The 21,138-nt window shown below is 45.9% G+C and overlaps 1 protein-coding gene across 1 annotated transcript in view; it reads right to left on the reverse strand.

Annotated features, from left to right (window-relative positions):
* The window catches only part of LOC102416951 (serine/threonine-protein kinase ULK4-like), a gene marked incomplete at its 3' end in the record, with an annotated part of 130,217 nt that overhangs the window by 5,219 nt on the left and 103,860 nt on the right, over positions 1-21,138 (reverse strand). Inside the window, exon 30 of the mRNA XM_023747732.1 lies at positions 15,218-15,266. Coding sequence (XP_023603500.1) covers positions 15,218-15,266 — 49 coding nt within the window. The remainder of the gene's footprint in view (positions 1-15,217; positions 15,267-21,138) is intronic.

Raw genomic sequence — 21,138 nt, forward strand, 5'->3', positions numbered from 1 at the left:
AAACTAATATTCGCTCTCAGAAATCCAGGCCAGAAGCTGGAGGCCATGGGAGGCTGCCCTTTTCATGGTGGACAGTCTCCGTCACCTCCCTGTGCCCGCCTCCGTCACCTCCCTGTGCCCGCCTCCGTCACCTCCCTGTGCCCGCCTCCGTCACCTCCCTGTGCCTGCCTCCCTGTGCCTGCCTCCGTCACCTCCCTGTGCCCGCCTCCGTCACCTCCCTGTGCCCGCCTCCGTCACCTCCCTGTGCCCGCCTCCATCACCTCCCTGTGCCTGCCTCCCTGTGCCTGCCTCCGTCACCTCCCTGTGCCCACCTCCGTCACCTCCCTGTGCCTGCCTCCATCACAGCACCTGCCATGTGCACTGTGACTATTGGTTCATCCATTCCTCACCGGATGCCGAGCCCTTTGAGGGCAGAATTGGGCTTTGAGCAGTGTCTCTGGGAAATTAACAGAAGGACAATCCTGCTCACAGTCATTGGGTGAACACAGCAGGGGGAGGGAGATACAGCTGCCTGGGTTCTCCTTCAAGAAGTTAGCTTGTCAGGAACAAGCAATTGCCTTCCATTGAGCCATCGATAAATATTTACTGAGCATTGAAATTTGCACAGAATGGTGTGAAACAGAACCACACAAATGATTTTCCTCCAAATGTCGTTTTCCATGGGTACGCATTTGTTTTTGAATAATGTTTGCAAGAGATGGTAAATTGAGACCCTTTTACTTTAAGGACAGAAAAGTGCTACATATTTGTCAAGGACCCGTGACGCACTCGCGTGGAAAATATGCACTTGGGAAGTCCTGAACGAGGTTCACACGTCTCAATGGGACCCTCCGTTAAAGGTAATTGCTCACAAACACAAACACCCCCTTCCCGAGGAAGGAAATACTGCACGCGGTGGAAGGGAATGGGAAGATCAATACGCGCAATTATCACAAGGCGTGTTCAACGGCAGCGCTCTCACTGCCGGCCCTGCGACCTCTTTGCAGAGGGAGTTTATGGTCTCGTGGTTCCTGCCGCAAAGAGGTTCTAGAAAACCCTGCAGGAGAGGGATTTTAGTGGGAAGTGGCGCGAAGTCCTTCCAACCAGGGCTTTAAAGCGACAAAGGAAAGCACAGGAAGGGCAGGGAGGAGAGGAGACCTCAGGCCGCTGGAAGCACATGTCTAAAGCCAGGATGAGGACAGAAAGCCTTTCTGCCGCATGAGCGAGAGGGGCCGAGTGCCGGGCGGCTGCATCCCAGCAACAGCTGCCTCGCCCGGTGCGGGCTGGAGTCGCCCAGGTGCGGGCTGGGAGCCTGCAGCAGCAGCAGGAGAAGCCCCTCTGGACACAGATGTGGAAACAGATGCCCAGGGAGGCGGGATCTGCCTGGAGACTCCAGCTAAGATTCTTCTCTGCTCTGCCACCCTTTCATGCTAAACCCAATGGCTACATCTTTCCAAATGCATCTTTGAATGAGAAGTTAAATAACGTCAAGCAGGTCTAAACGTTATGACTACACTGAGACACCACAGTTCTGCACAAACTTAAATACTTATTGGTGGATCCTGGCAAAGATCACTCCAATATGAGTTTTAGCATTAGATTGGCGCTCCCTGTCCACCCTTCCCCGCCTTCCCCCCCCCCCTCCCCGCCCACCCTTCCCAGAATGTTCACTAATCAACCAAAAAACAATATGAAGTTGTGATATAGAGATAGCATCCTCGGTCCTGCTTTTCCTCAGCCCCTAACAGAACCCCACAGGCCAGAACCCAGCTGTCACCAGGAAGCCCAACTACAGCACATACATGTGGGAGCGACGGGGAAGGGTAAGTCTGTAAATTACCGTCCTCTCCATCAAGGGTTTCACAAGAGGAAACAGAGCTGACTCTGATGAAGTGAATGGATTGTAGCGAAATTCCCACATGAAAAATAAAAACTCACCAGAGGTTTTAATGGGAAATTGCATAAATGTTAAAACATACACACAATCACAGACACAATGAAAACCTTCACAAAGGAATATGTGAACAACTTGTTATTACTCATGGGAGGAGTCTGCCCAGCTGAGAACCTTCTGTGTTACAAGGGAAAACAGTCCACTATTTCCAAGAAGGTCAACGATGAATAATCTCTCTGCACACAAGTGAATGTCATTCCTTCCACACTCGGCATCGAAGGCCAGCTCGCCAGGCCCACTTAGGTCTGATGAAAAGCCCCAAACCTGTGCCAAGATACCTGCCCTCGGGGAGCTTCCGCCCAGGGGATGGGCGGGGCAGATGTGGGAAGAGCTGAGGGCAGTGCAGGGTGCTAATCAAGGCCGGTAGAGATCTTAGACTCAGGGAGCGAGGCCTCGAGTGAGACCTGGTGGAGCTGGGAAGGCCAGGAAGGACGCCAGGCAGGAGCTGGGAACGGGGCTGGCAGGAAGCAGCAGCAGGCGTGGAGAGGCCTGGAACCCGAGGAAGAGCACAGGCCCTGGGACCCAGGACCTTGAAGTTGAGAGAAACTGAGCATCACCGTGGCCAGCACGCTGAGGCCGGTTACTCTGAACACCTGCCTAAGATTTTCCCGATCCACACACAGTCTTGGTTAGCAATAATGCCTCGGATATTAATTTATCTCAGATTCAGTGGAGTTAAACACAAACCGGAAATATGCGGTCATTACAAATCCGGATACCAGGGGTACCATCCCTGCCGCCCTCATGGACAGGGCCACGGGCCTCACTCCCTGCAGCTTCTCTCAGCTCCGCGCTCGCCTCTGACCAGCCTTCATCACCTGACGGCGACACCTTGCTCTCTGCTTCTGCACACAGGTGAATGTGTGGGCCTCTGGGCATGGACTTCGGACGGAACTAAACTAACGGAACTCGACTTCTCTGGAAAGACCAGCACAGTCCCCCCAGTTACATCAAACAGCCCACAGTACCCTTTGGGGGTTTTAAGATATAGATTCTTACCTATCCCTACCTATAAAGTTCTACGATGGGTAAAAAGACTAATGCTGATTCTGTTTTGTTTTGTCTTTTTATTTGTTTTTATTAATTTCAGAGAGGAAGGGACAGGGAGAGATACAAACATCAATGAGAGAAAATCATCCATCAGTTGCCTCCTGCACGCCCCCGACTGGGGATCAAGCCCACAACCCAGGCATGTGCCACTGAGCCACACCGGCCAGGCTGATGGCTTTTCTGTACAAATATGACTTAGCTGTTGATAGGCTTGAAGACAAAGGAACAACCAGAGGGATTTTTTAAACCCACAGTGTCCGTGCACCTCAGGGACCTTCATCAGGAAGCCAGGAAGCCTCTGTTTGTTTTCAATTCCAGAATCAAACTTCTTTTGTATGAAAGCTCTCAGGTAATGATACTGATGGTTTTCAAGAGATGGGGTTAGAGAGAGAATACGTGAGACTCTGCATGTGACACACGGATATCAAATAGCAAAAATGAAAGAACAGCACATTATCAGCTATTTTTGTATTTTAACGGGACTCGCAGGCTTCTATGTGCTACCACCAACGCCTCTGAGTGGCGGTGTGGCCAGAAGCCTAAATGAGGTCTCAGAAAAGATAATGGAGCTTTAATGATGGAAATAGTAAGAAAATTAAGTGTAATCATGTTCCATTACGCATACTCTTAGCTCCCATTTTCACTAAATTATTTTATTATGACTTTGCCTCTGTCTATTGAAACAACCTTTTATGGCAATTTGATCTGCAAGCACAAATAAGTCTCATTTATTTCCCTCTATGAAGCCCTATGGGATTAATAAGAAGAGATGGAGCATCTAAAGTTTTACCCATTCTGCACTCAGGGAGCAACCACTCAGAGAGATGAATGCTTTGTTTTCTATTTATATATGTGAGGAAAGCGTTATGGTGTGAGCAGAGTCTCACTGGACATCAGTGTAGCTCCTGCTAGAAACACCGAGAGAGGAAAGGGGAGGGGGAGAAAGAGAAACATTGATCAGTTGCCTCCCACATGTGCCCCAACTGGGGATGGAAGCCACAACCCAGGTATGTGCCCTGACCAGGAATCGAACCCATGACCTTTCGGTGAATCGGGTGACGCTGTAACCGAGTCCCCCGCTGGGGCTGGCGAGACCACCCTGCACCAGGCAGCTCCTCCACAGCAGCGTCTCTCACTCCTCCTCTCACCTCTGAGCAGCCACAGTGAGTCCATCAGCTTAGGAAACAACTTTAACTAGAAGCATGAGAAGGGCGCCACAACCATCCCCACTCCATGTGCTGGTGGGTCCCGCTCTACTGGTCACTTCACCTCCTCAGGCCTCAGCCCTCCTGGGGCCCTCCTCCTCCCTCTTAGGCGGACTTTTCTCATGTTCGCGCTGACCTGTCAGCACTGACCAGAGCTGCTGGGCTGTTTGCACCCAGCAGGCCTCTCCGGTGCAGCCATGCAGGTGTGAGCCCTGAGCGAGCACCATGGGGAATTCTGATCCATCCGGCAGGGGGCGCACCAACAGCGGGTGTGCAAACGAAGGCGGGGAGCACTCCAGCAGGGGGCACAGCGGAGGAAGACTGAAAGGCTGCTCACTCGGCCTCCACAGGGAAGGATGCACCCGCCAGAATGCGCGGGCGGGGTTTGAAATACTCCTTCCAAGCATGCTTCCTTCTACAAAGTGTCACGAAGAAAAGGCTCTGAAGCTTAACTGCAATCACAACTCACTAATTAAAGGAGTCTCTGGGCCAGATCCTGGCGGAGCCTACGAAGAAGTAAAAGCTCACATTCAGGAAGAATGGTACCTATGGGAGGAGGAGGGGGACATTCTACAACGACCAGACATAAATCCACACCCAGTTCCCACTATAAACTTGTATTAAGATCTAAAGAGAAAGAGACAGAAATATTTTAAAGGATAAACTTATAAAATTTTAAATTAGAAATAATAAATTTTAATAAATCTGTAATAATATATTGGCACCCAATAACACAGCAACAACTCTCATAAACCAGGAGAAGTGAGAGAAATACACAGAAACACCCTAATAACAGGGTACTGTAGTCCCCTCCCTCAATCTAAGATACATTAAAGGAAAAATTACTACGGACATTTATAAAACATGCTCCATAAGATACACCTTATAGATACAAGTCAAACTCTGAACTCCAGAGAGACTAAGAGAATAATTTTTAATTGTACACAGAGAATTCATGAAAATTCACCAAAGTATACAACAAAGAAAACATCAATAAATTCTCCCCAAATAAAACAAAAAATTAATTAAAATACCAAACAAGCTCTTCGTTTTCTTTTCCAATTACAGTTGATGGTCGATATTATTTTAGATTAGTTTTAGGTATACAGCATAGAGGTCAGCTCTTGGCCACTTTGGCTAGAGGTCCATTTAGAGGTACCATTACATCGCGGTAATTACCTGCATGACAGGAGGTAGACTGGGGTCCATTAAAGATGCATAATGTAGACCCTCCACCAATCACCAAAAAGAAAATACTCAACTGAGCCAAAAGACAACTGGAAAAGACAGAAAGAAAGAAGACTAGAAGGCCCAAGAGATAACTAGTAGTGAGATGGTAGATTTAACTACATTAATAATTACATTTAATGAAAATGCTCTCAACACCTCAAATAGAAGACTAATCTTGTCAGGCTGGAAAAGGCAAGCTCCAGATGCATCTCTCTTCGAGAAAACAACTTGAAATATAAAGGTGACGAGAGTTCAAAGGTAAGAGATGGGAACATGAGCCTCACCAACACAAACCACAGACAGCCGTGGGCGATACTAGCATCAGGCATGGCGCCTTCTCCCTGGAAGAAAATGAGCGTGCTCCATCAGGGAAGCCAGGGGTCCACAGAGAAAGAGAAAAAGGATCCACACCTTACTACTCGCGTGTATAAAATTCTAGAAAATGCAAACTAGTCCACAGGGGCTGAAAGCAAGCGCACAGCTGCCTGGGACTGGCATGGGGGTAGAGAGGGGTGCATGACAGACAGGCACAAGGACATCCTGAGGTGGGGCGGGGTGGAGTGGCGATGGATATATTCATTATCTTGACTGAATGTGCATATGTGAAAGCTCATCAAGTTATACCTAATAAATATCTGCACCTTACTGTGCATCGATACAGATAATAGGCCACATACGGAGGTGCAGGGAAGGCATGATAAATACGGTATTTCAAGTCCCCGTAATGACCGTGCACTGTTGGGATGACTCAGGGATGGGGGGAGGGAGTGTTGGGAAGAGAACAGCTGGCTCTGTACTCACTCCTGGCGACCAAGTTATTTTGGAGCAAAGATTTAGAATTTAATCATGAAATCCTAAGGGTACAGAATAAAAGATAGATTAATATTTAATAACCTTGCTGGGGAGAAGTCCTTTCCTAAGCATAGTAGAAAACACAGAAGCTATCAGCAAAAAAGTTGATAAATGTGCTTCTGATATTAAAAAGCAAACGGCTCAAAATACAAGCCATTAACAATCTGAAAGACCAGTGAGTGTGGCGAAGCTGCTGCTGTTTGATATCTGGCTGTGTGGGAGAGTTCACATTAGTACTCGGGAGAGTAATACTAAAACACAAAAGATGCATATACTTTGGTGTAACAATTCACCTTCAAGCATTTATCCCATCGGAACTTGCACAAATGTATAGGCATCCTATTCAGAGCTGCTCACCTTAGCAGAAAATTGGGGTTGTGGGGACGTAAAATGTCCATCGATGGGGGCTGGCTAAATAAATTCTGCTAACTCAATAAAATATAGTATGGCCATTAAATAGAATAAATAATACATATGCATATATACACACAATCCCTCCCAGGGGCACTATGGAGTATGATAGGTACAAAGTAGAATAGTGTGGTCCCATTTTTTTGGGGGGGGGATGGGGGGGAAGGCGTGAAAAATAATGAGAATATGTGTACAGCTGTAAGCTGGGTATTATGGAAGCCTTCACATTCTCAGTGAGACATTTCTGTACTGTCTGAACCCTTTACAAGTATGTATTGTTCTTGTTAGCAGAAGAAAACAAACCTAAAAATCCTATGCAATCACTTGCCCTACTGGCTTCTCACACCGTCTTTCTCCAATTTGGTGCCTCTAATAAATCCAAAATCCAATTTCACTCGGCAGAGCTACTTAAAAAGCTCTCCTTTTCTCGTACATCTGTAAGCTGCTCCAGTGCGTCCGATTTCCCGGCTCCTTCTGAAAAGCCTCCGCTGCTCTGGGGAAGCACAGACCCACAGGCCGTCCGCTTCTCCTGGCTCATCCGAGAAAAAGAGCATCCAAGGCAAACGCCGCCGATGCTGGCTGCTTTATGCGATCGAAACTGGCAACTTCTTGCCAACATCTCCACTTCCTTAAAAAGTGGGTGTTCTCCACTGTTTTGTTCCTGAGTAACCTTTAGGGGAGCCTACCTCACTGAAGCAGCCTGAGAAAAGTAACACTCAGAGGTTGCACACTGAGGATGAGCAATCACTGCTCCCACCCTGGGCTCTCCAGTCCTCCAGAGTCCTTCTAGCTGTTCCATCTATTAAAGGGCTCCAAACGCACGGGGTTTTGTAGTGAGACTAAGCGAACCCCGATACCCACAGTAGGCATGTTAGTTTTTAACACAAGCCTGAACCTAAAGGTGGCCAACGACTGGGTGCCCCACAGAGTCCAGAGTCAGAAACTAAATAAACTCGAGTGGTGTCACCAGCCATGGTCAAGATCAGGGGAGCTGCCACCAAACTGCCTTTGGAGCTGTCACACTGGAGCACACTGGCCCTTCCCACCATTTCTCCTTCCAACCCCCATCCGGGGAACGCCTTCCAGGAAGGAGGGGTCTAAATGTAACAACCATGCCTCACCTCCCTCTAGCTCACTAACAAACTCATAGAAACTGAAAGGCAAAAAGCGGGAGGGCGATGTGCTGGGGTGAACACACAGCATAGTTCCCTCCCTAAGGGAGACTCGGGTGTAACTGATGATGCAAGAGGGGAAGTCACCTACTGCAGCACTAGCCAACAGCAACATAATGCACACCCTGTATCGTAAATGTTCTGAAAGCTGCAGTGAAAAAGTAAAAACAGATGAAATTGATTCTGATAATACAGCATTTAGCCCCATGTATCCAAACTATGAGCATTTTAACATACAGTCAATATAAGAAAACTAGAGGCCCTGTGCACGAAATTCGTGCAAGAGTAGGCTTTCACAGCCCCAGCTTCATCTGGAAGGTCGTCCAGAAGGTCGTCCAGACAGTTGTACTGCTGTTCAGTCATTTGGTTCATTTGAATATTACGCTTTTATTACTATAGATTAAGCAGCTACTTTACACTCCTTTTGTTCTTGGAAACCCAACACATGTTTGACACCGAGAGCATCTCAGCTTGGACCGGCCATGTTTCAAGTGCTCGTTTTGCTCTATGTGGCTCCTGGCTAACATGCTGAGATGCAGGTCTGCGGGAGAATCGAATCAACAGTGCAGGCAAGGCGTGGGGTGCAGGGCAGGCTCACACAGCCCCCAGGAGTCACAGCCCTTTGAACAGAAACACTGCCTTTTCTTTTAGAAACGTTTTACTTCTTCTAAACTTCATGCAGTGGTTTGGTTCCTCTTGCATCTCCCTCATGCCACCTTTCTGGACCCTGTCTCTCTCTTCACTTGTCTGTAGCTCACACAGGTGCCTGCAACTCACTAGCTGTGCCCTAATTTTACCCTTCCTTCTTCACGAGTCTAATTCTACAATCAAGAACAAAAACCAAGAAGAAAAAAAAGCTTATACTCTTGGGAAGGACATTATTTAATGCCCTGTCACTTATCTACGTCTTTACTTTTTAACTTGGCCGTCTCCTCATCGAGAAGAAGGAATAATACTGCTTCCCCGAAGCAAAGCCCAGGACCCAGAGCAGAACAAGAATGGTGATGATAAAACTCAGGATTCCACATGGAAGAAGCCACATGGAGCACACACCCATTATGTGCCCTGTGATTGGCCAACGGTATCCTACGCTCTGTTTCAGCACTTTTTTTTTAGTGGGTACAATATGTGGTTTTTCTCTTAATAAAGTCCATCTTCTTTCAAACTAGTTGGGCTGATTATGCTTTAGCCCAGGTTTACAAATATATTTATTTTACATAGCTTCAGCCCACTTATTCAGCTAACCAGGAATTAATCATGTTAATAACATGGCATTAAAATCATTTGTTCAGATGTTATATTGGGCAACTTCATTCAATCCAGTATCAATAGATTACACCCTATGACACAAACTACCAAGAACAGATCCATGCAAATCCCAAGAAAACACCTCAAAGCACACACTTAAATGGCAGCATGTATAAGGTCATCCTATATAATAAAAGCCTAATATGCTAAGTGTCGGGTCATCCAGTAGGCCGTTCAACCAAAGTGTAATATGCTAATGATATGCTAAAGCTGCTCAACTGCTCACTAAGACGTGCACTGACCACCAGGCGGCAGACAGCTGACCAGCTGACCAGTCACTATGATGTGCACTGACCATGAGGGGGCAGACAGTCAACTGGTCAACCAGTCATTATGACGTGCACTGACCACCAGGGGGCAGACGCTCTGACTGGTAGGTTAGCTTGCTGCTGGGGACTGGAGCCCTCCCACAGTCCCTTCCCAGCTGGCCAACCTCCCCCATACCTCCCCAGCCTCTATCATGCACTGGTGGCGTCCCTCAGCTGGCCTGTGCCCTCTCGCAATCCAGGACCCCTCGGGGGATGTCAGAGAGCCAGTTTCGACCCAATCCCGCAGGCCAGGCCGAGGGACCTCACTGGTGCACGAATTCGTGCACTGGGCCTCTAGTCTTTGTATAATTGGTTACAGGGCTCTGTTCTGCAATCTACAGAAGCCCTGAACAGGTGCACCGGAAGGTGGAAGAATGATATTTGTCTCCTGCAGCCAATAAGTACTCCTTGCACAACTTTGAAAGTATCTTCCTAAGTCAAGCATTTTTAAATTTTAATCAAAGCTTGTGTTCCAGTTTAGAAACTCATGCCCCTGTGTGTTGCAGAATCCTATTAAGGGCCTACTGGACACAAACATGCAGATTCATAAACTCATAAGGAACTTGCCATTTTAACACACCCTATGCACCAATCCACATGAGATGCATAGCAACGAGAATGGAGCAAAGTAATTTTAAAGCCTAGACGGGTTAAAAACACTCCTTCAATGTAACGGGACTGCCAGTCTGCACCGTGCTGGTGTCTCCGTGGCTAAATCCTCAGGCTCCACGGGCCCGTAAAGAGACTCTTTCCTAAAGACACAGTTGACTTGGAAGATTTACTGCCGCTTACTTCAACAGCTATCTTCGAGAACTGTTAAAACAATATAATTGTCAAACTAGTGTATTGCAAATCTCATTTTTATTGTTAACATTTGCCACTGAAATTGCTCTTTAATTGTTTGTTTTGGAACAGACACATAAAACATCATGACAGCGATACTTTGGCACATATTGGAAAATCTGCCATGAATAAAGATTTTTCCCCAATGAAATACAGTTTGCCTCTATTACTTGGCATTAAAATGATTTACTGAAATAGGCCAAAACATAAACCGCTGAAATAAAATGAAGAGAGATTACCGTCGCAGCAAAATGAAAAGGCCGATCTATTCAGACGCATAATTGAGACACGTTTAAAGGCAACTTTGACTCCTTAGAAAGTGGCCAAAAGGGAAAAAGGATGCCTTCCGTCCTGCTCACCCATCAACTGGACACTCCAAAACCAAACCCTCGGGCACTTGTGAGGACTCAGGAACCACATGTATTGGGCAGATCCACATACGTGGCCGAAGTGTGGACCCTGAAGACTGTAGGAATCCATTCAGCTAATCCACTGTGTGCCGCCTGAGCGTCCACTCCCCGCCCAGCACGGCTGCTGTGTTGCCACAAAAACCCGGTGTTCTCACCCAGGTGGCCCTGCCAGGAAAGCAGCGCCGGCTGCTGTGACAGCCCCTTTTTGTAAGCGATCAGCTACCTGGCTTTCAGGGCTTGGCCCGCCCAGAGCGGGGCACAGCGCAGGATAGAAAACGCTCCACCCTGAGTGTGGTGTTAGCGCTCCCGGGCCCTGGGATCGGACCTCGGAGACCAGCTCTGCCTTTTAGGCTTCCTTCCTCTCAGCCCTTTGGCTGATCTCCAAAGCCTCATTGAAGGAGACCGGCAGGGATCTCCCAGAGTCCAGCTGTCAACCTGTTTCAAGTGTCCAGTGTAACCCAGGACGCCAAGCCTGATTCTCTCCCGGCCTCACCGCGGTGGCCAAGCGGCCACCTCCTCATTGCTCATAGCTCCTGCAGCACCGAGGCTCTGAAGGCTTGTTTGAAGTAGAGGACACTGAGTTTAGAGATCATAAGCTATTTGCATGGAACCACCCAGCACAAAGCCCTGCCAGACCTGGGCCCAAATGGCCCCTTATCCTCCCTCTCTCTACTTCCCCGTCGTCTCCGGCCCAGGCACACCAAGCTGGACGAACCCCCCTCCACATGACACCTCCCTCAAGGCCCCATTCAAAGGTTACTTCTTCTGTGAGACTCCTCTCCTCCCACTGAGCAGTGGGTCCTCTCCCCTCCTCCATTAAGTCCCACGCTGCTGCTGACCAATTATGTGCCCACGCCTGGCTCTGTCCCTGCCCCACACACCCAGGGGGCCAGATGTTAGGCACCCAGACTAGAGGGCGCACTGTGTTACCTGAGTTGGCAGTTACAATTGTAGATTACTTTCATCTTTTTAAAAAGATAATAAAGACTACTTTCAATGGGTTATGTATGTAACCAGTGCGATGCATACTGGGAGCTCTTGCTTTTTGCGCACAACCCCAGGAATCTTTTCTTAAAGTTTGTCCAGGGCTATTCTGTGCCCACGGGACATGAGATTCAGAATTCTGCTCTCTTCATCTTCGCTTTCCTCCAGGCCTGCAGGAGAGACACACACGCTTGCCTGCAATCCCAGCCCATCAGAGGAGAAAGGCTTGCTTTCTCAATGAAAATCACACTGGGGAGGAGGCACTGCTGATAAGAGCACAGCATGCGTGGAACTCCAGAAAAGAAGAAAGAAGCTATAAAAGCCTGTAATTGGGCTCCAAGTACATCAAATAGAAGCTGGAAAACAGTTAGGAGCGAAGAGTAAAGAAAAAAAAAATCCAGAGGTCACAGTGGACCACCAGCTGAATGATTCGAATGCTGTTTTGCTTTCTGAGTGGGTGGCTAGAAGACACAAGCAGTAGACAAGCATGCAGGGCCCTGCACGATCTTTTCATTGTGTCTCCTCCTGATCAAATCATTGCTGAAAGCTGCTACCTATATCCAAACCCTACATATGCTCTTGAACTTAGAAACCAAACCTAACTAAAGAATATCCTGTGTCTTCTTGAAACTAGGAATCCAACAGTTGTAAGATGCACCATTATTTTATCAAACAGTAAGAAAAACGCTGCCAACTAAACTATGACATGCTTTTTCATTACCTCAAATTTTTATTTTATTTTTATGGGAAGAGCTATTTTAGATTTATTCAGACATACAACCTTATAGCATATCTTTCTCTTGGGCACATAAAAAGAAAAATAAAGGTAAAATAAATTGGTTAAGGCAATGACAACCAGGTCACCTGGCTGAGAGCAATTGTAAGAAGCCACTGATTTGGAAAGTATATCCCATTTTCAGAAATGCTAAAATCTGGAAAAAAAAATTGCACACACCATAGAATCAATAAAATACTATTTTATGCCTAGTTCAGTGACAACATTTAGAAAGGACATGGTAATCGTTTACAGAATAACTGCTACAAAGATATTTCATTGATTAGGAAATGTATTGCTATAGAGGGGAAAAGTTGATATTTTTCTTCGACTCACGAAGGACAAAAGTAGAATAGGGGTTTAATAATGTTCTTCAAGGACATCTATGTCCTGTCCCCAAAAGCAGTCGTTTCCAAATGTGTTTTTTTTCCTTTACTTTTTTAGCAGCGGGACCTCTTTATAATACACTGTCCTGGGAGAAGCCTGAGTAGAGAGCTGCTCCAGCTGGAGGAAGAGCATCACCCTGCACGTGCCTGTGAGGTCACGGGGCTCAGGACCAGCTGAAATCCTGGCCTGGAGAGTAGAGGTCACTGTCTACCCACCCCCTCCGATGCCACAACACAAGAACGAGGGTTTAAATCATGCATCACGCCCTAACCGGTTTGGCTCAGTGGATAGAGCGTCGGCCTGAGGACTGAAGGGTCCCAGGTTCGATTCCGGTCAAGGGCATGTACCTTGGTTGCGGGCACATCCCCAGTTGGGGGCGTGCAGGAGGCAGCTGATCGATGTTTCTCTCTCATCGATGTTTCTACCTCTCTATCCCTCTCCCTTCCTCTCTGTAAAAAATCAATAAAATATATTTTAAAAAATAATAAATCATGCATCACTCAACTAAACATGTACTGTGGCCTGTAAAATGCAAAGTCTTCCTAGGTGCTCATTATGCAGAGATTAATTGAGTATGGAGGGGTTTTGTGAACCTGCAAGAAGAAATTTCCTATGTGCAGACTTCAGACCTCGAGGTGACTGCCAACAGGTAAGACTTTATCATCAGTGACCCAAGGAGCCATATTGACCTTAACAGGGCAGAGGCCCTCCCGCCACAGCCAGGGTGAGTCCCACCCACCCTTAAGGCCCATGGCAGCTCTACAGTCTCTCTGTCTGCAACACGCCTCTCTCTCTTTCTTGTTTTTGTTTTGTTTTGTTTTATTGATTTGAGAGAGAGGAGGGGAGAGGGAGAGAAGAGAAATTCGATTTGTTGTTCCATTCATTTATGCATTCATTGATTGTTTCTTGTGTGTGCCTTGGCCAGAGATTGAGCCACAACCTTGGTCGACACTCTAACCACCAGGCCAGGGCTAACAACATCTCTTCTCAAATGCAAGACAGATGTGGCTGAGTTTGGACAGCACAGGATCTTGCCACTGTGCCCAAGTGTGTGGCCAAACTCAGCAGCTTACCAGCCATTGCTCTCAGAAACGAATCCACCTCCACAACAAACCAGCAAGAGAAAAGCTTTAAAATCCCCACTAGAAAGCTCTTGATCTGCATATGTCTTCACCCCCTTTTCCTCCATATCGTCTCCTAATACTGCTTCTAAAATCCCTTTTTACTATTTGCTTTTATTTTGTTGTTTTGGGGTGTTTTTTTTTTAATTTTCTCAATTACAGATGGCATTCAATATGATTTTGTGTTAGTTCAGGTGGACATCACTTACACCCTTCTACTATTTGAAGCGATTTCGGTCCAGGCTCTAACCCACCACCACTCCTCCCACCCAATTCACACAGCTCAGCAGCTCCCACCAGCTCCCCTGAAAGCCAAAGGGATCTGGAGCTAAGAAAATTACTGTTTTCCCGTGGAGCCACAGCAACACACAAACAACTTGCAGATTAATGTCTCAGGAGGAGTGAAGAAAGCTCGTTTTCCATGTGTAGGGTTAGCAGACCAACCCGGTTATTGCTCCGACCACGACCAGGATAGGTTAGGCTGGTCTGTCACCCACTTGGCCCCTGGTGCTGTCGGCAGCTCTGGAGGGAAAGTGTTTGGCAAAGGGGGTAACCTGTCGTGATTCCCCGCCTCCCCTCCCCCCCATACAGGGAGGCATTTCTTTGGTCAAGGGCACTCCCTTGTATAAGCACCAACTCTATTTTCACCCTGATTTTCCGATCCGTACTTATTATAAGTAGGGATTTATCAGAAGTGAGAAAAGTCAATCTGCATCCCATTTTATTCCCTCCACGTAGAAACCTTAGGTGGAAGGCTTTCCTGAACAGATGGCTTCCAATTAAGTTGCATTCTGTGAAGAAACGGTGTATGGAAGCTAAGCTATTCTACATTCGGAAGAAGATTCTGCCCACAGGCCTAAAACTGTTGATCTGACCGGTGACTACAGAGGGCTTCACATTGAACATCAGAAATTCACACTGAAGAATAGTGATCATTATTCTTCCCTTCCTCCACAAACCAACCTCAGAAAAAGTACTTTCCACATCAGACAACATATGGTTTTCAGTCAAGAGCAATAAAATCAAAGGACTTTGAAAAGAGGGCAGTGTCCCTATACAATCTCAGAGCGGGACAGAGCTCAGACAAGGAAACTGAGGCCGATGAGGTGAAGTCAGATCATGAGGGACAGACACACAACAGTCGTCTGGGCAGTTAGGGTTAGCACTCAACTACACAACATGGTCAAAACTTTAAACAGCTTTAAATTTCAGATGCGTATTTCCTTACCAGGATGACTTCAAAAATGAGTGGGATCAGTTTGCTTTCCTCCACAAGTCTGTTAAGAAATAAAAAGATAAACACACATTAGGCAGCTCGTGCGTCAACCGCCACCCTGCCATGCAGCACCGCCGACCCACGTGTTACTGCTTAAATCCTGCGACTGAGAAATAATCTGATTAAACATCACTCATTTTTAATACACTGAACTACAGCCATTTAAACACGAGAAATATGAAGCCTCTTTGCAAATGACTATTAGGTTAGCCTTATTGATCCACAGCAAGCAAAATCTCAAGAGTAATATTTGTAAATGTAAGATTTTATTAAAATTCACAATTATCATGAAGTCTATCAAACTGGGCAATGCCAGCCAAATCGCGTAACCCATCATCACTGCGCAGTTAAATTATGAGCCTGTCACACTAATCTTTCATATGTGCCTCACCAGGTATCTTCTCAGCATTAATGATTTAATGTACAGTGATTTTTAAAAAATCATCTTTAACTCTAAAAAAGGTAGGTACCAATCACCCAATAGAATCTATGCACTTCCCACCATTAAACCTCATTTAAAAATGTCATCTCCTAGAAGAATTTTTCCATGCAATTTAAGAGAAAATAGCCTTGATTCAAAAGTCACTTCGTCTCTAAATAGTCCTTTAGTCCAAGGATCAGTAAACTTTCTTCTGCAAAGGATGAGACAGTACATATTTTAGGCTTTGCAGGCCACACGGTCACTGTCATGGAAAAGCAGGCAAAAATAATACAGAACTGAGTAGGCATGGCTGCGTTCCAATGACATTTTATTTACAAAAACGGGCGGGATGCTGTTTGGCCCACAAGCTATAACTTGCTGGTCCTGATTCAGTTTAAAAATCAGATTCCTTCATTTTATTGGAATTTACTCTGTATGATAAACTGCAGCACTTAAGCATGTTGCCCTCGTAGATACACGCTGTTTGTCTATTTCACACACTATGCCAGGTGGATGGGAAGGGAATTTATCACCTGGCCTCCCTCAAGCTTGTTTGTCTATGATAATATATTGATTAAAAAATAAAAAAGTCTGTGCGACTAGCCCAAAAAGGATCACAGTGTTTACAAATATGTGTTAAGGGCAAGTGCGATACAGAGCGAGTTCCAAAGACTGAAGCTTGAGAAAGCCCTATCCTAATGTCAAGCGAACGGAACGTGATTATTTCTGTAGGTTCATTAGAGGGAAGGGAAGAGGTTTTGACTACAGACGTTAAATTCATTTACATTCTCTCACTTTCCTGGACAACTGCAGGCTCAGATCTGAGTATGAAGCTTCTTACCCCATGGCAGGGCAGAACGGGACAAGCAGAGACTCAAGACCAAGCACAGCTTCAGGCTGGCACTGTCCCGGTTTTCAGCCTCAGCTTCCTAGCTGTTGACAATCTCTTTTCCTAAATTGGTCTTTTTCATTTTTTCTAATAACATACACTCTCACTAGGCCTGGGCTGACATAGCCAAGCTCCTGCGTGTCAGAGTTGCCTAGCAACCAAAGCCAAGGAAGTCACAGGGACAGACATCACTGCTTCTCCACCGGTACCGGGAAGTTACAGGTCCCGCCAGCAGTCACCCCAACATCAGATCCAAGCATCCACTCCCGACACCAGACTTCTCATAACAGTATTTTAAAATACAGCCCCGGCCAGGGTGGCTCAGGTGGTTGAACGTCGTTCCATTCACTGAGAGGTTACCTCTGATTCCCGGTCAGGGCACCAGCCTGGACTGCAGACTCGATCCCCAGGAGGAGGTGTGCAAGAGGCAGCCAATAGATGTTTCTCTCTCACTGATGTTTCTCTATCTCCCTCTTCTTTCCTCTCTCTCTAAAAATCAATTTTAAAATATTTTTAAATAAAACATATTCTATTATTAACATATTACTACCTTAATTCATTCTTAATCAACAACCTGAATTCATTCTTTAAAATTATAACGTATGCTTCTTCGAATCTCCGCAGGATGAGCAAGCTGACCCGAATCACCTCCGAAATCTCTTTTAACTAAATCCTAACACTCCAGTCCTTACATTCTTCTGAAAACAAGCAACCATAACTTTGCTCTTTGATTTGACTAAGGGGCAAATCATTTAGGGCCACATCTGGTAAATAAAAAGGGAACCCACGCTGAATAAAGCTACTTTTCATTAAAAAAAATTTCTATGACATTTTCTGTGATTCATGGACCAACCCCAAATGTAATTCCAAAAGCACGCTAAAGCAAGGGCTGCCCGAGAGCGGCTGTAAACACTGGCCATTATACAAGGCACTATTTGTCCAGATGGTGAGACGCGAGCAGAGATGAGCCTACTGGGTATTGACTGGCATCTTCTTAATAAAAAATAATAAAACAGAGCATACCCGAGGGTGTTGCGTTGATATTTTTGTTTCAGTTCTGGGTATACATATAGGGTGGGGCAAAAGTAGGTTTACAGTTGTTTGTAAGGAAAATAATACAATAAGAAATAACAATACAAGCAGAAACTCTGTTTTGTATATTCACAACTGTAAACCTACTTTTGCCCCACCCTGTATGTACACTGGGTAGTGATGCAAATGCTTTTTTTTTTTAAACCACGAGTTATAGATAAAACATCTGAAATCCACACACTGCAGATTGCTGTGGAAACAAGTCATTTGCCTTCACTACGTTCTGAACATTTGATTTTTAAAACTCGGTCTCCTTACTGGAAGCCTTTCCTCTCCTCCCAACGAGTGGCTCCTGCCTGCAGTGCTCAAGCTCAGCTCTGAGCCGCGGGCGCTCAGCTCTCTCCTCCCCTGACTGGACGCTGGGGGCCGCTCCGGGGTCAGGCCTCTGCCGACAGGGAGGGCCAGGCTCGCCTCTAGAGAAAGCTGACGTGGCCGACTCTCAAGGAGTGACTCAGGCACCAAGTCTTCCATCGTCACAGCAGCCTGGAGAAGCGTGATGCAAACGCCATCTTACTTCAGGGCTCTGTTGCGTTGGCCACCATGTGTTTAAATCAGCAGGATGAGCCTGTTATATCCTAAGTTCGAAAAGAATGAAATGTCTGTGGTTTATGACGAGCCTGGAGGACGGGAAGTAGAGAGATTTATCTGAAAAAAATGCTTAACCCAAAACAAACAAAATAGGGATCTTTTAAAAATGTTCCCTAATCTTAAAAGGATTGTGAAGATATTAACTGAAATACAGCACACTTTTCTTCTTTTATTTAGCCACCTCCGCACTGTGTCTAAGTGGCTCCAGAAGAGGACACTGAACTATACAGTTTTCTCAAACGTATTTCCTGGGACTACTTTACTGTGTGGGTTATTTTGTTGTTTGTTTTGTTTTGTTTTGTTTTGTTTGGTGTGCATGTAGGGGTGCTTTTTCTCTTCATTACATCTCCAATAACCCTTCACAGCTGCACTAAATGACTATTGACTGGATATCGGGGAGAAGGTGTGGGAATCTTAAAGGCCATCTTGGAATTCTGCCCACCACAAGCCTGAACTTGCCCTCCACCCCAATTCCATCTTACCCCACCTCCTTTTTTTAAAATCCTCACAGGAGGGTATGTTTATTGATTTGAGGAAGAGAGGAAGGGAGGGAGAGGGAGAGGAAGAGGAAAGGGAAGGGGGGAGGGAGAGAGAGAGACACCCTGACTGGGGACTGACCCGGCAACCTAGGTTTACGCTCTGACAGGGAATCAAACCCGCAACCTTTTGGTGCAGGGACTATACTCCGACTAACCGAGGCACCTGGCCAGGGACACCCCCTCCTTTTTAAAAAAACAATTCATATTAGTTTCTTCAAATTAGCTGCTTCTGGGCAACTATGTAGAAACCCAAAATAGATGCTGGACTTATAAAAAAAATTCCCCAAATGCTGCTTAGGAGATTTAGAGTTTGTATTTGTCCCTAACGGAGCGCTAGGTGGAAAACAAAGCTCTTTCGTTTCTTATGACTTATATAATTTGCCAGTCTAGTAGACCAACAGTCATTTTTAAATAAAAAAATCTCTAACATCAGCTGAATTTCAAATTATTGGTTCAGTGAATCAGCTTCAAACAGAAATGGTTTCATAATGTTTCGCTATAGCATGATATTATGTCTACCCTGAAAGCAGTAATATTGGTAACATTTCTCTTTGAAATGTCTGCCCTTGCCTGCAATGTTGGCTAATTCTCTTGCAGAGACCTGCAGAAGCTTCCCCAGTAAAGGTACACAGATAAAAAATTATTTTTCACACAAACAAGGAGGGGGGCAGGGTTGAGAGTTAGCAGCGTTAGCACATAGAATCGTTAGATCTGGCTATTTTACAAAGATCTACAGAATCCTCCTTATGGGCAGGCGTTATACTTCTTCCCTGAGGAAGTTTACACCCCAGTGGGCAAAAAACATATACGATACAAAAATAATCCAAGTTGTAAAGATGAGGTCTTAGAATTAAGTTAGAAAATGAGGCTCCTCCAGAATGCACCCCCGATGGATGAAAACCTCCCCTTGCCTAAAGTAGCATGAACAAGATACTTCAGTAAGAGAAACTATGGTTGAGTGAAAAGTGTTTTTCCCACAGAAAGGAGATTTTAGACGGAAATAAAAGAATTGCATGTTACATTAGCAACTTTGCAAAACGCTTTTCTACCCATGACCTCAACACATGCCCAACCAGGCCTGTGGTGATGCATGAAACGAGGCCACAAAACGCTCCTATCACAGAAAGTGCGGCCGGTGAGACGGAAGAGCCAGGCGGCTCATTTACACACGTCCCTGCCCTCTCCTACCTCCGCCTGCTACAAGGTGTCTGAAAGGCCTGGCTGTCAAGGGCTTTCGGGGAACTGTTCCTGCATGGCACCCACACTCTTGTTATCCAGTGGGTTGTGGATTGTCACTAATGTTAATGTCTGGTAAGAACCACCAGCCTGCCCGGCCGGCGTAGCTCAGTGGTTGAGCGTCGATCTATGAACAGGAAGTCACAGCTTCGATTCCCAGTCAGGGCACATGCCCAGGTTGCAGGCTTGATCCCCAGGAGGGTGCATACAGGAGGCAGCCGATCAATGATTCTCTGTGTCTGTCTGTCTCTCCCTCTCCCTTTCTCTCTGAAATCAATGAAAATATATTTTAAAAAAAAACAAAAACCAACCACCAGGCCGTGTGTAAGTGTGTACTTAATGAACTGATGTCTTCCTAATTATAGAAAATAATTATTAAAAATCGTAATGATTTTCTATAACTATTTACATAAAATAATTTATATAAAATGTAGAAATACCGAAGCATAAAATATATTTTATAGAGTGTTATGTTTGAAAAAATGGAAAAGCATTATAAGGAAAATAGTATAAGAAAATCATTAAGTTTTGACGTAATATTTACTTGTCTTTTTTTTCTATTCACTCTCATTTTTTTTTCTCTATTCATATAGGTCACTCTCATCTTTAGCCACCATTTGTGCATGTCCTCCATGTCACTCGGACAGCCTTGCCCTTCAAGGGTCATTTGCTGTCTAATGACCCTCCAAGGTGAAGTCCATTTCCCAAAGCTCACTCCGGGGAGGTTAGCACTCGCTGTCACTCACTAAACCCAGGATGGATCTGGGATTAGAACCGGAATCTGCCTAATTTCAGAGCCTGTTAGAGGGACAGTGTCAGGAGAGGGGGTGGGAGGTCAGGAGAGGGGGTGGGAGGTCAGGAGAGGGGGTGGGAGGTCAGGAGAGGGGGTGGGAGGAAAAGTTCAGATCATAACACAGACGTTGGGTTTATTAAAAACCTTTCCTGTGTCATTACATAGTCATCTCAAATATGAGCCCTTACACCGGCACAGTTTTCTAGCCTACAATGTTGTTAACTAGTCCTCTTGATGGACCCTTAGTTCTCCATTTTTCATTAGCTCCTTAGAAAGCAAACGAACGTAGTGGTGAAAGGATCACTCCTAACACGC

This window comes from Myotis lucifugus, unplaced genomic scaffold (assembly GCF_000147115.1).
Source record: "Myotis lucifugus unplaced genomic scaffold, Myoluc2.0 scaffold_956, whole genome shotgun sequence".
Classification (NCBI taxonomy): Eukaryota; Metazoa; Chordata; class Mammalia; order Chiroptera; family Vespertilionidae; genus Myotis; species Myotis lucifugus.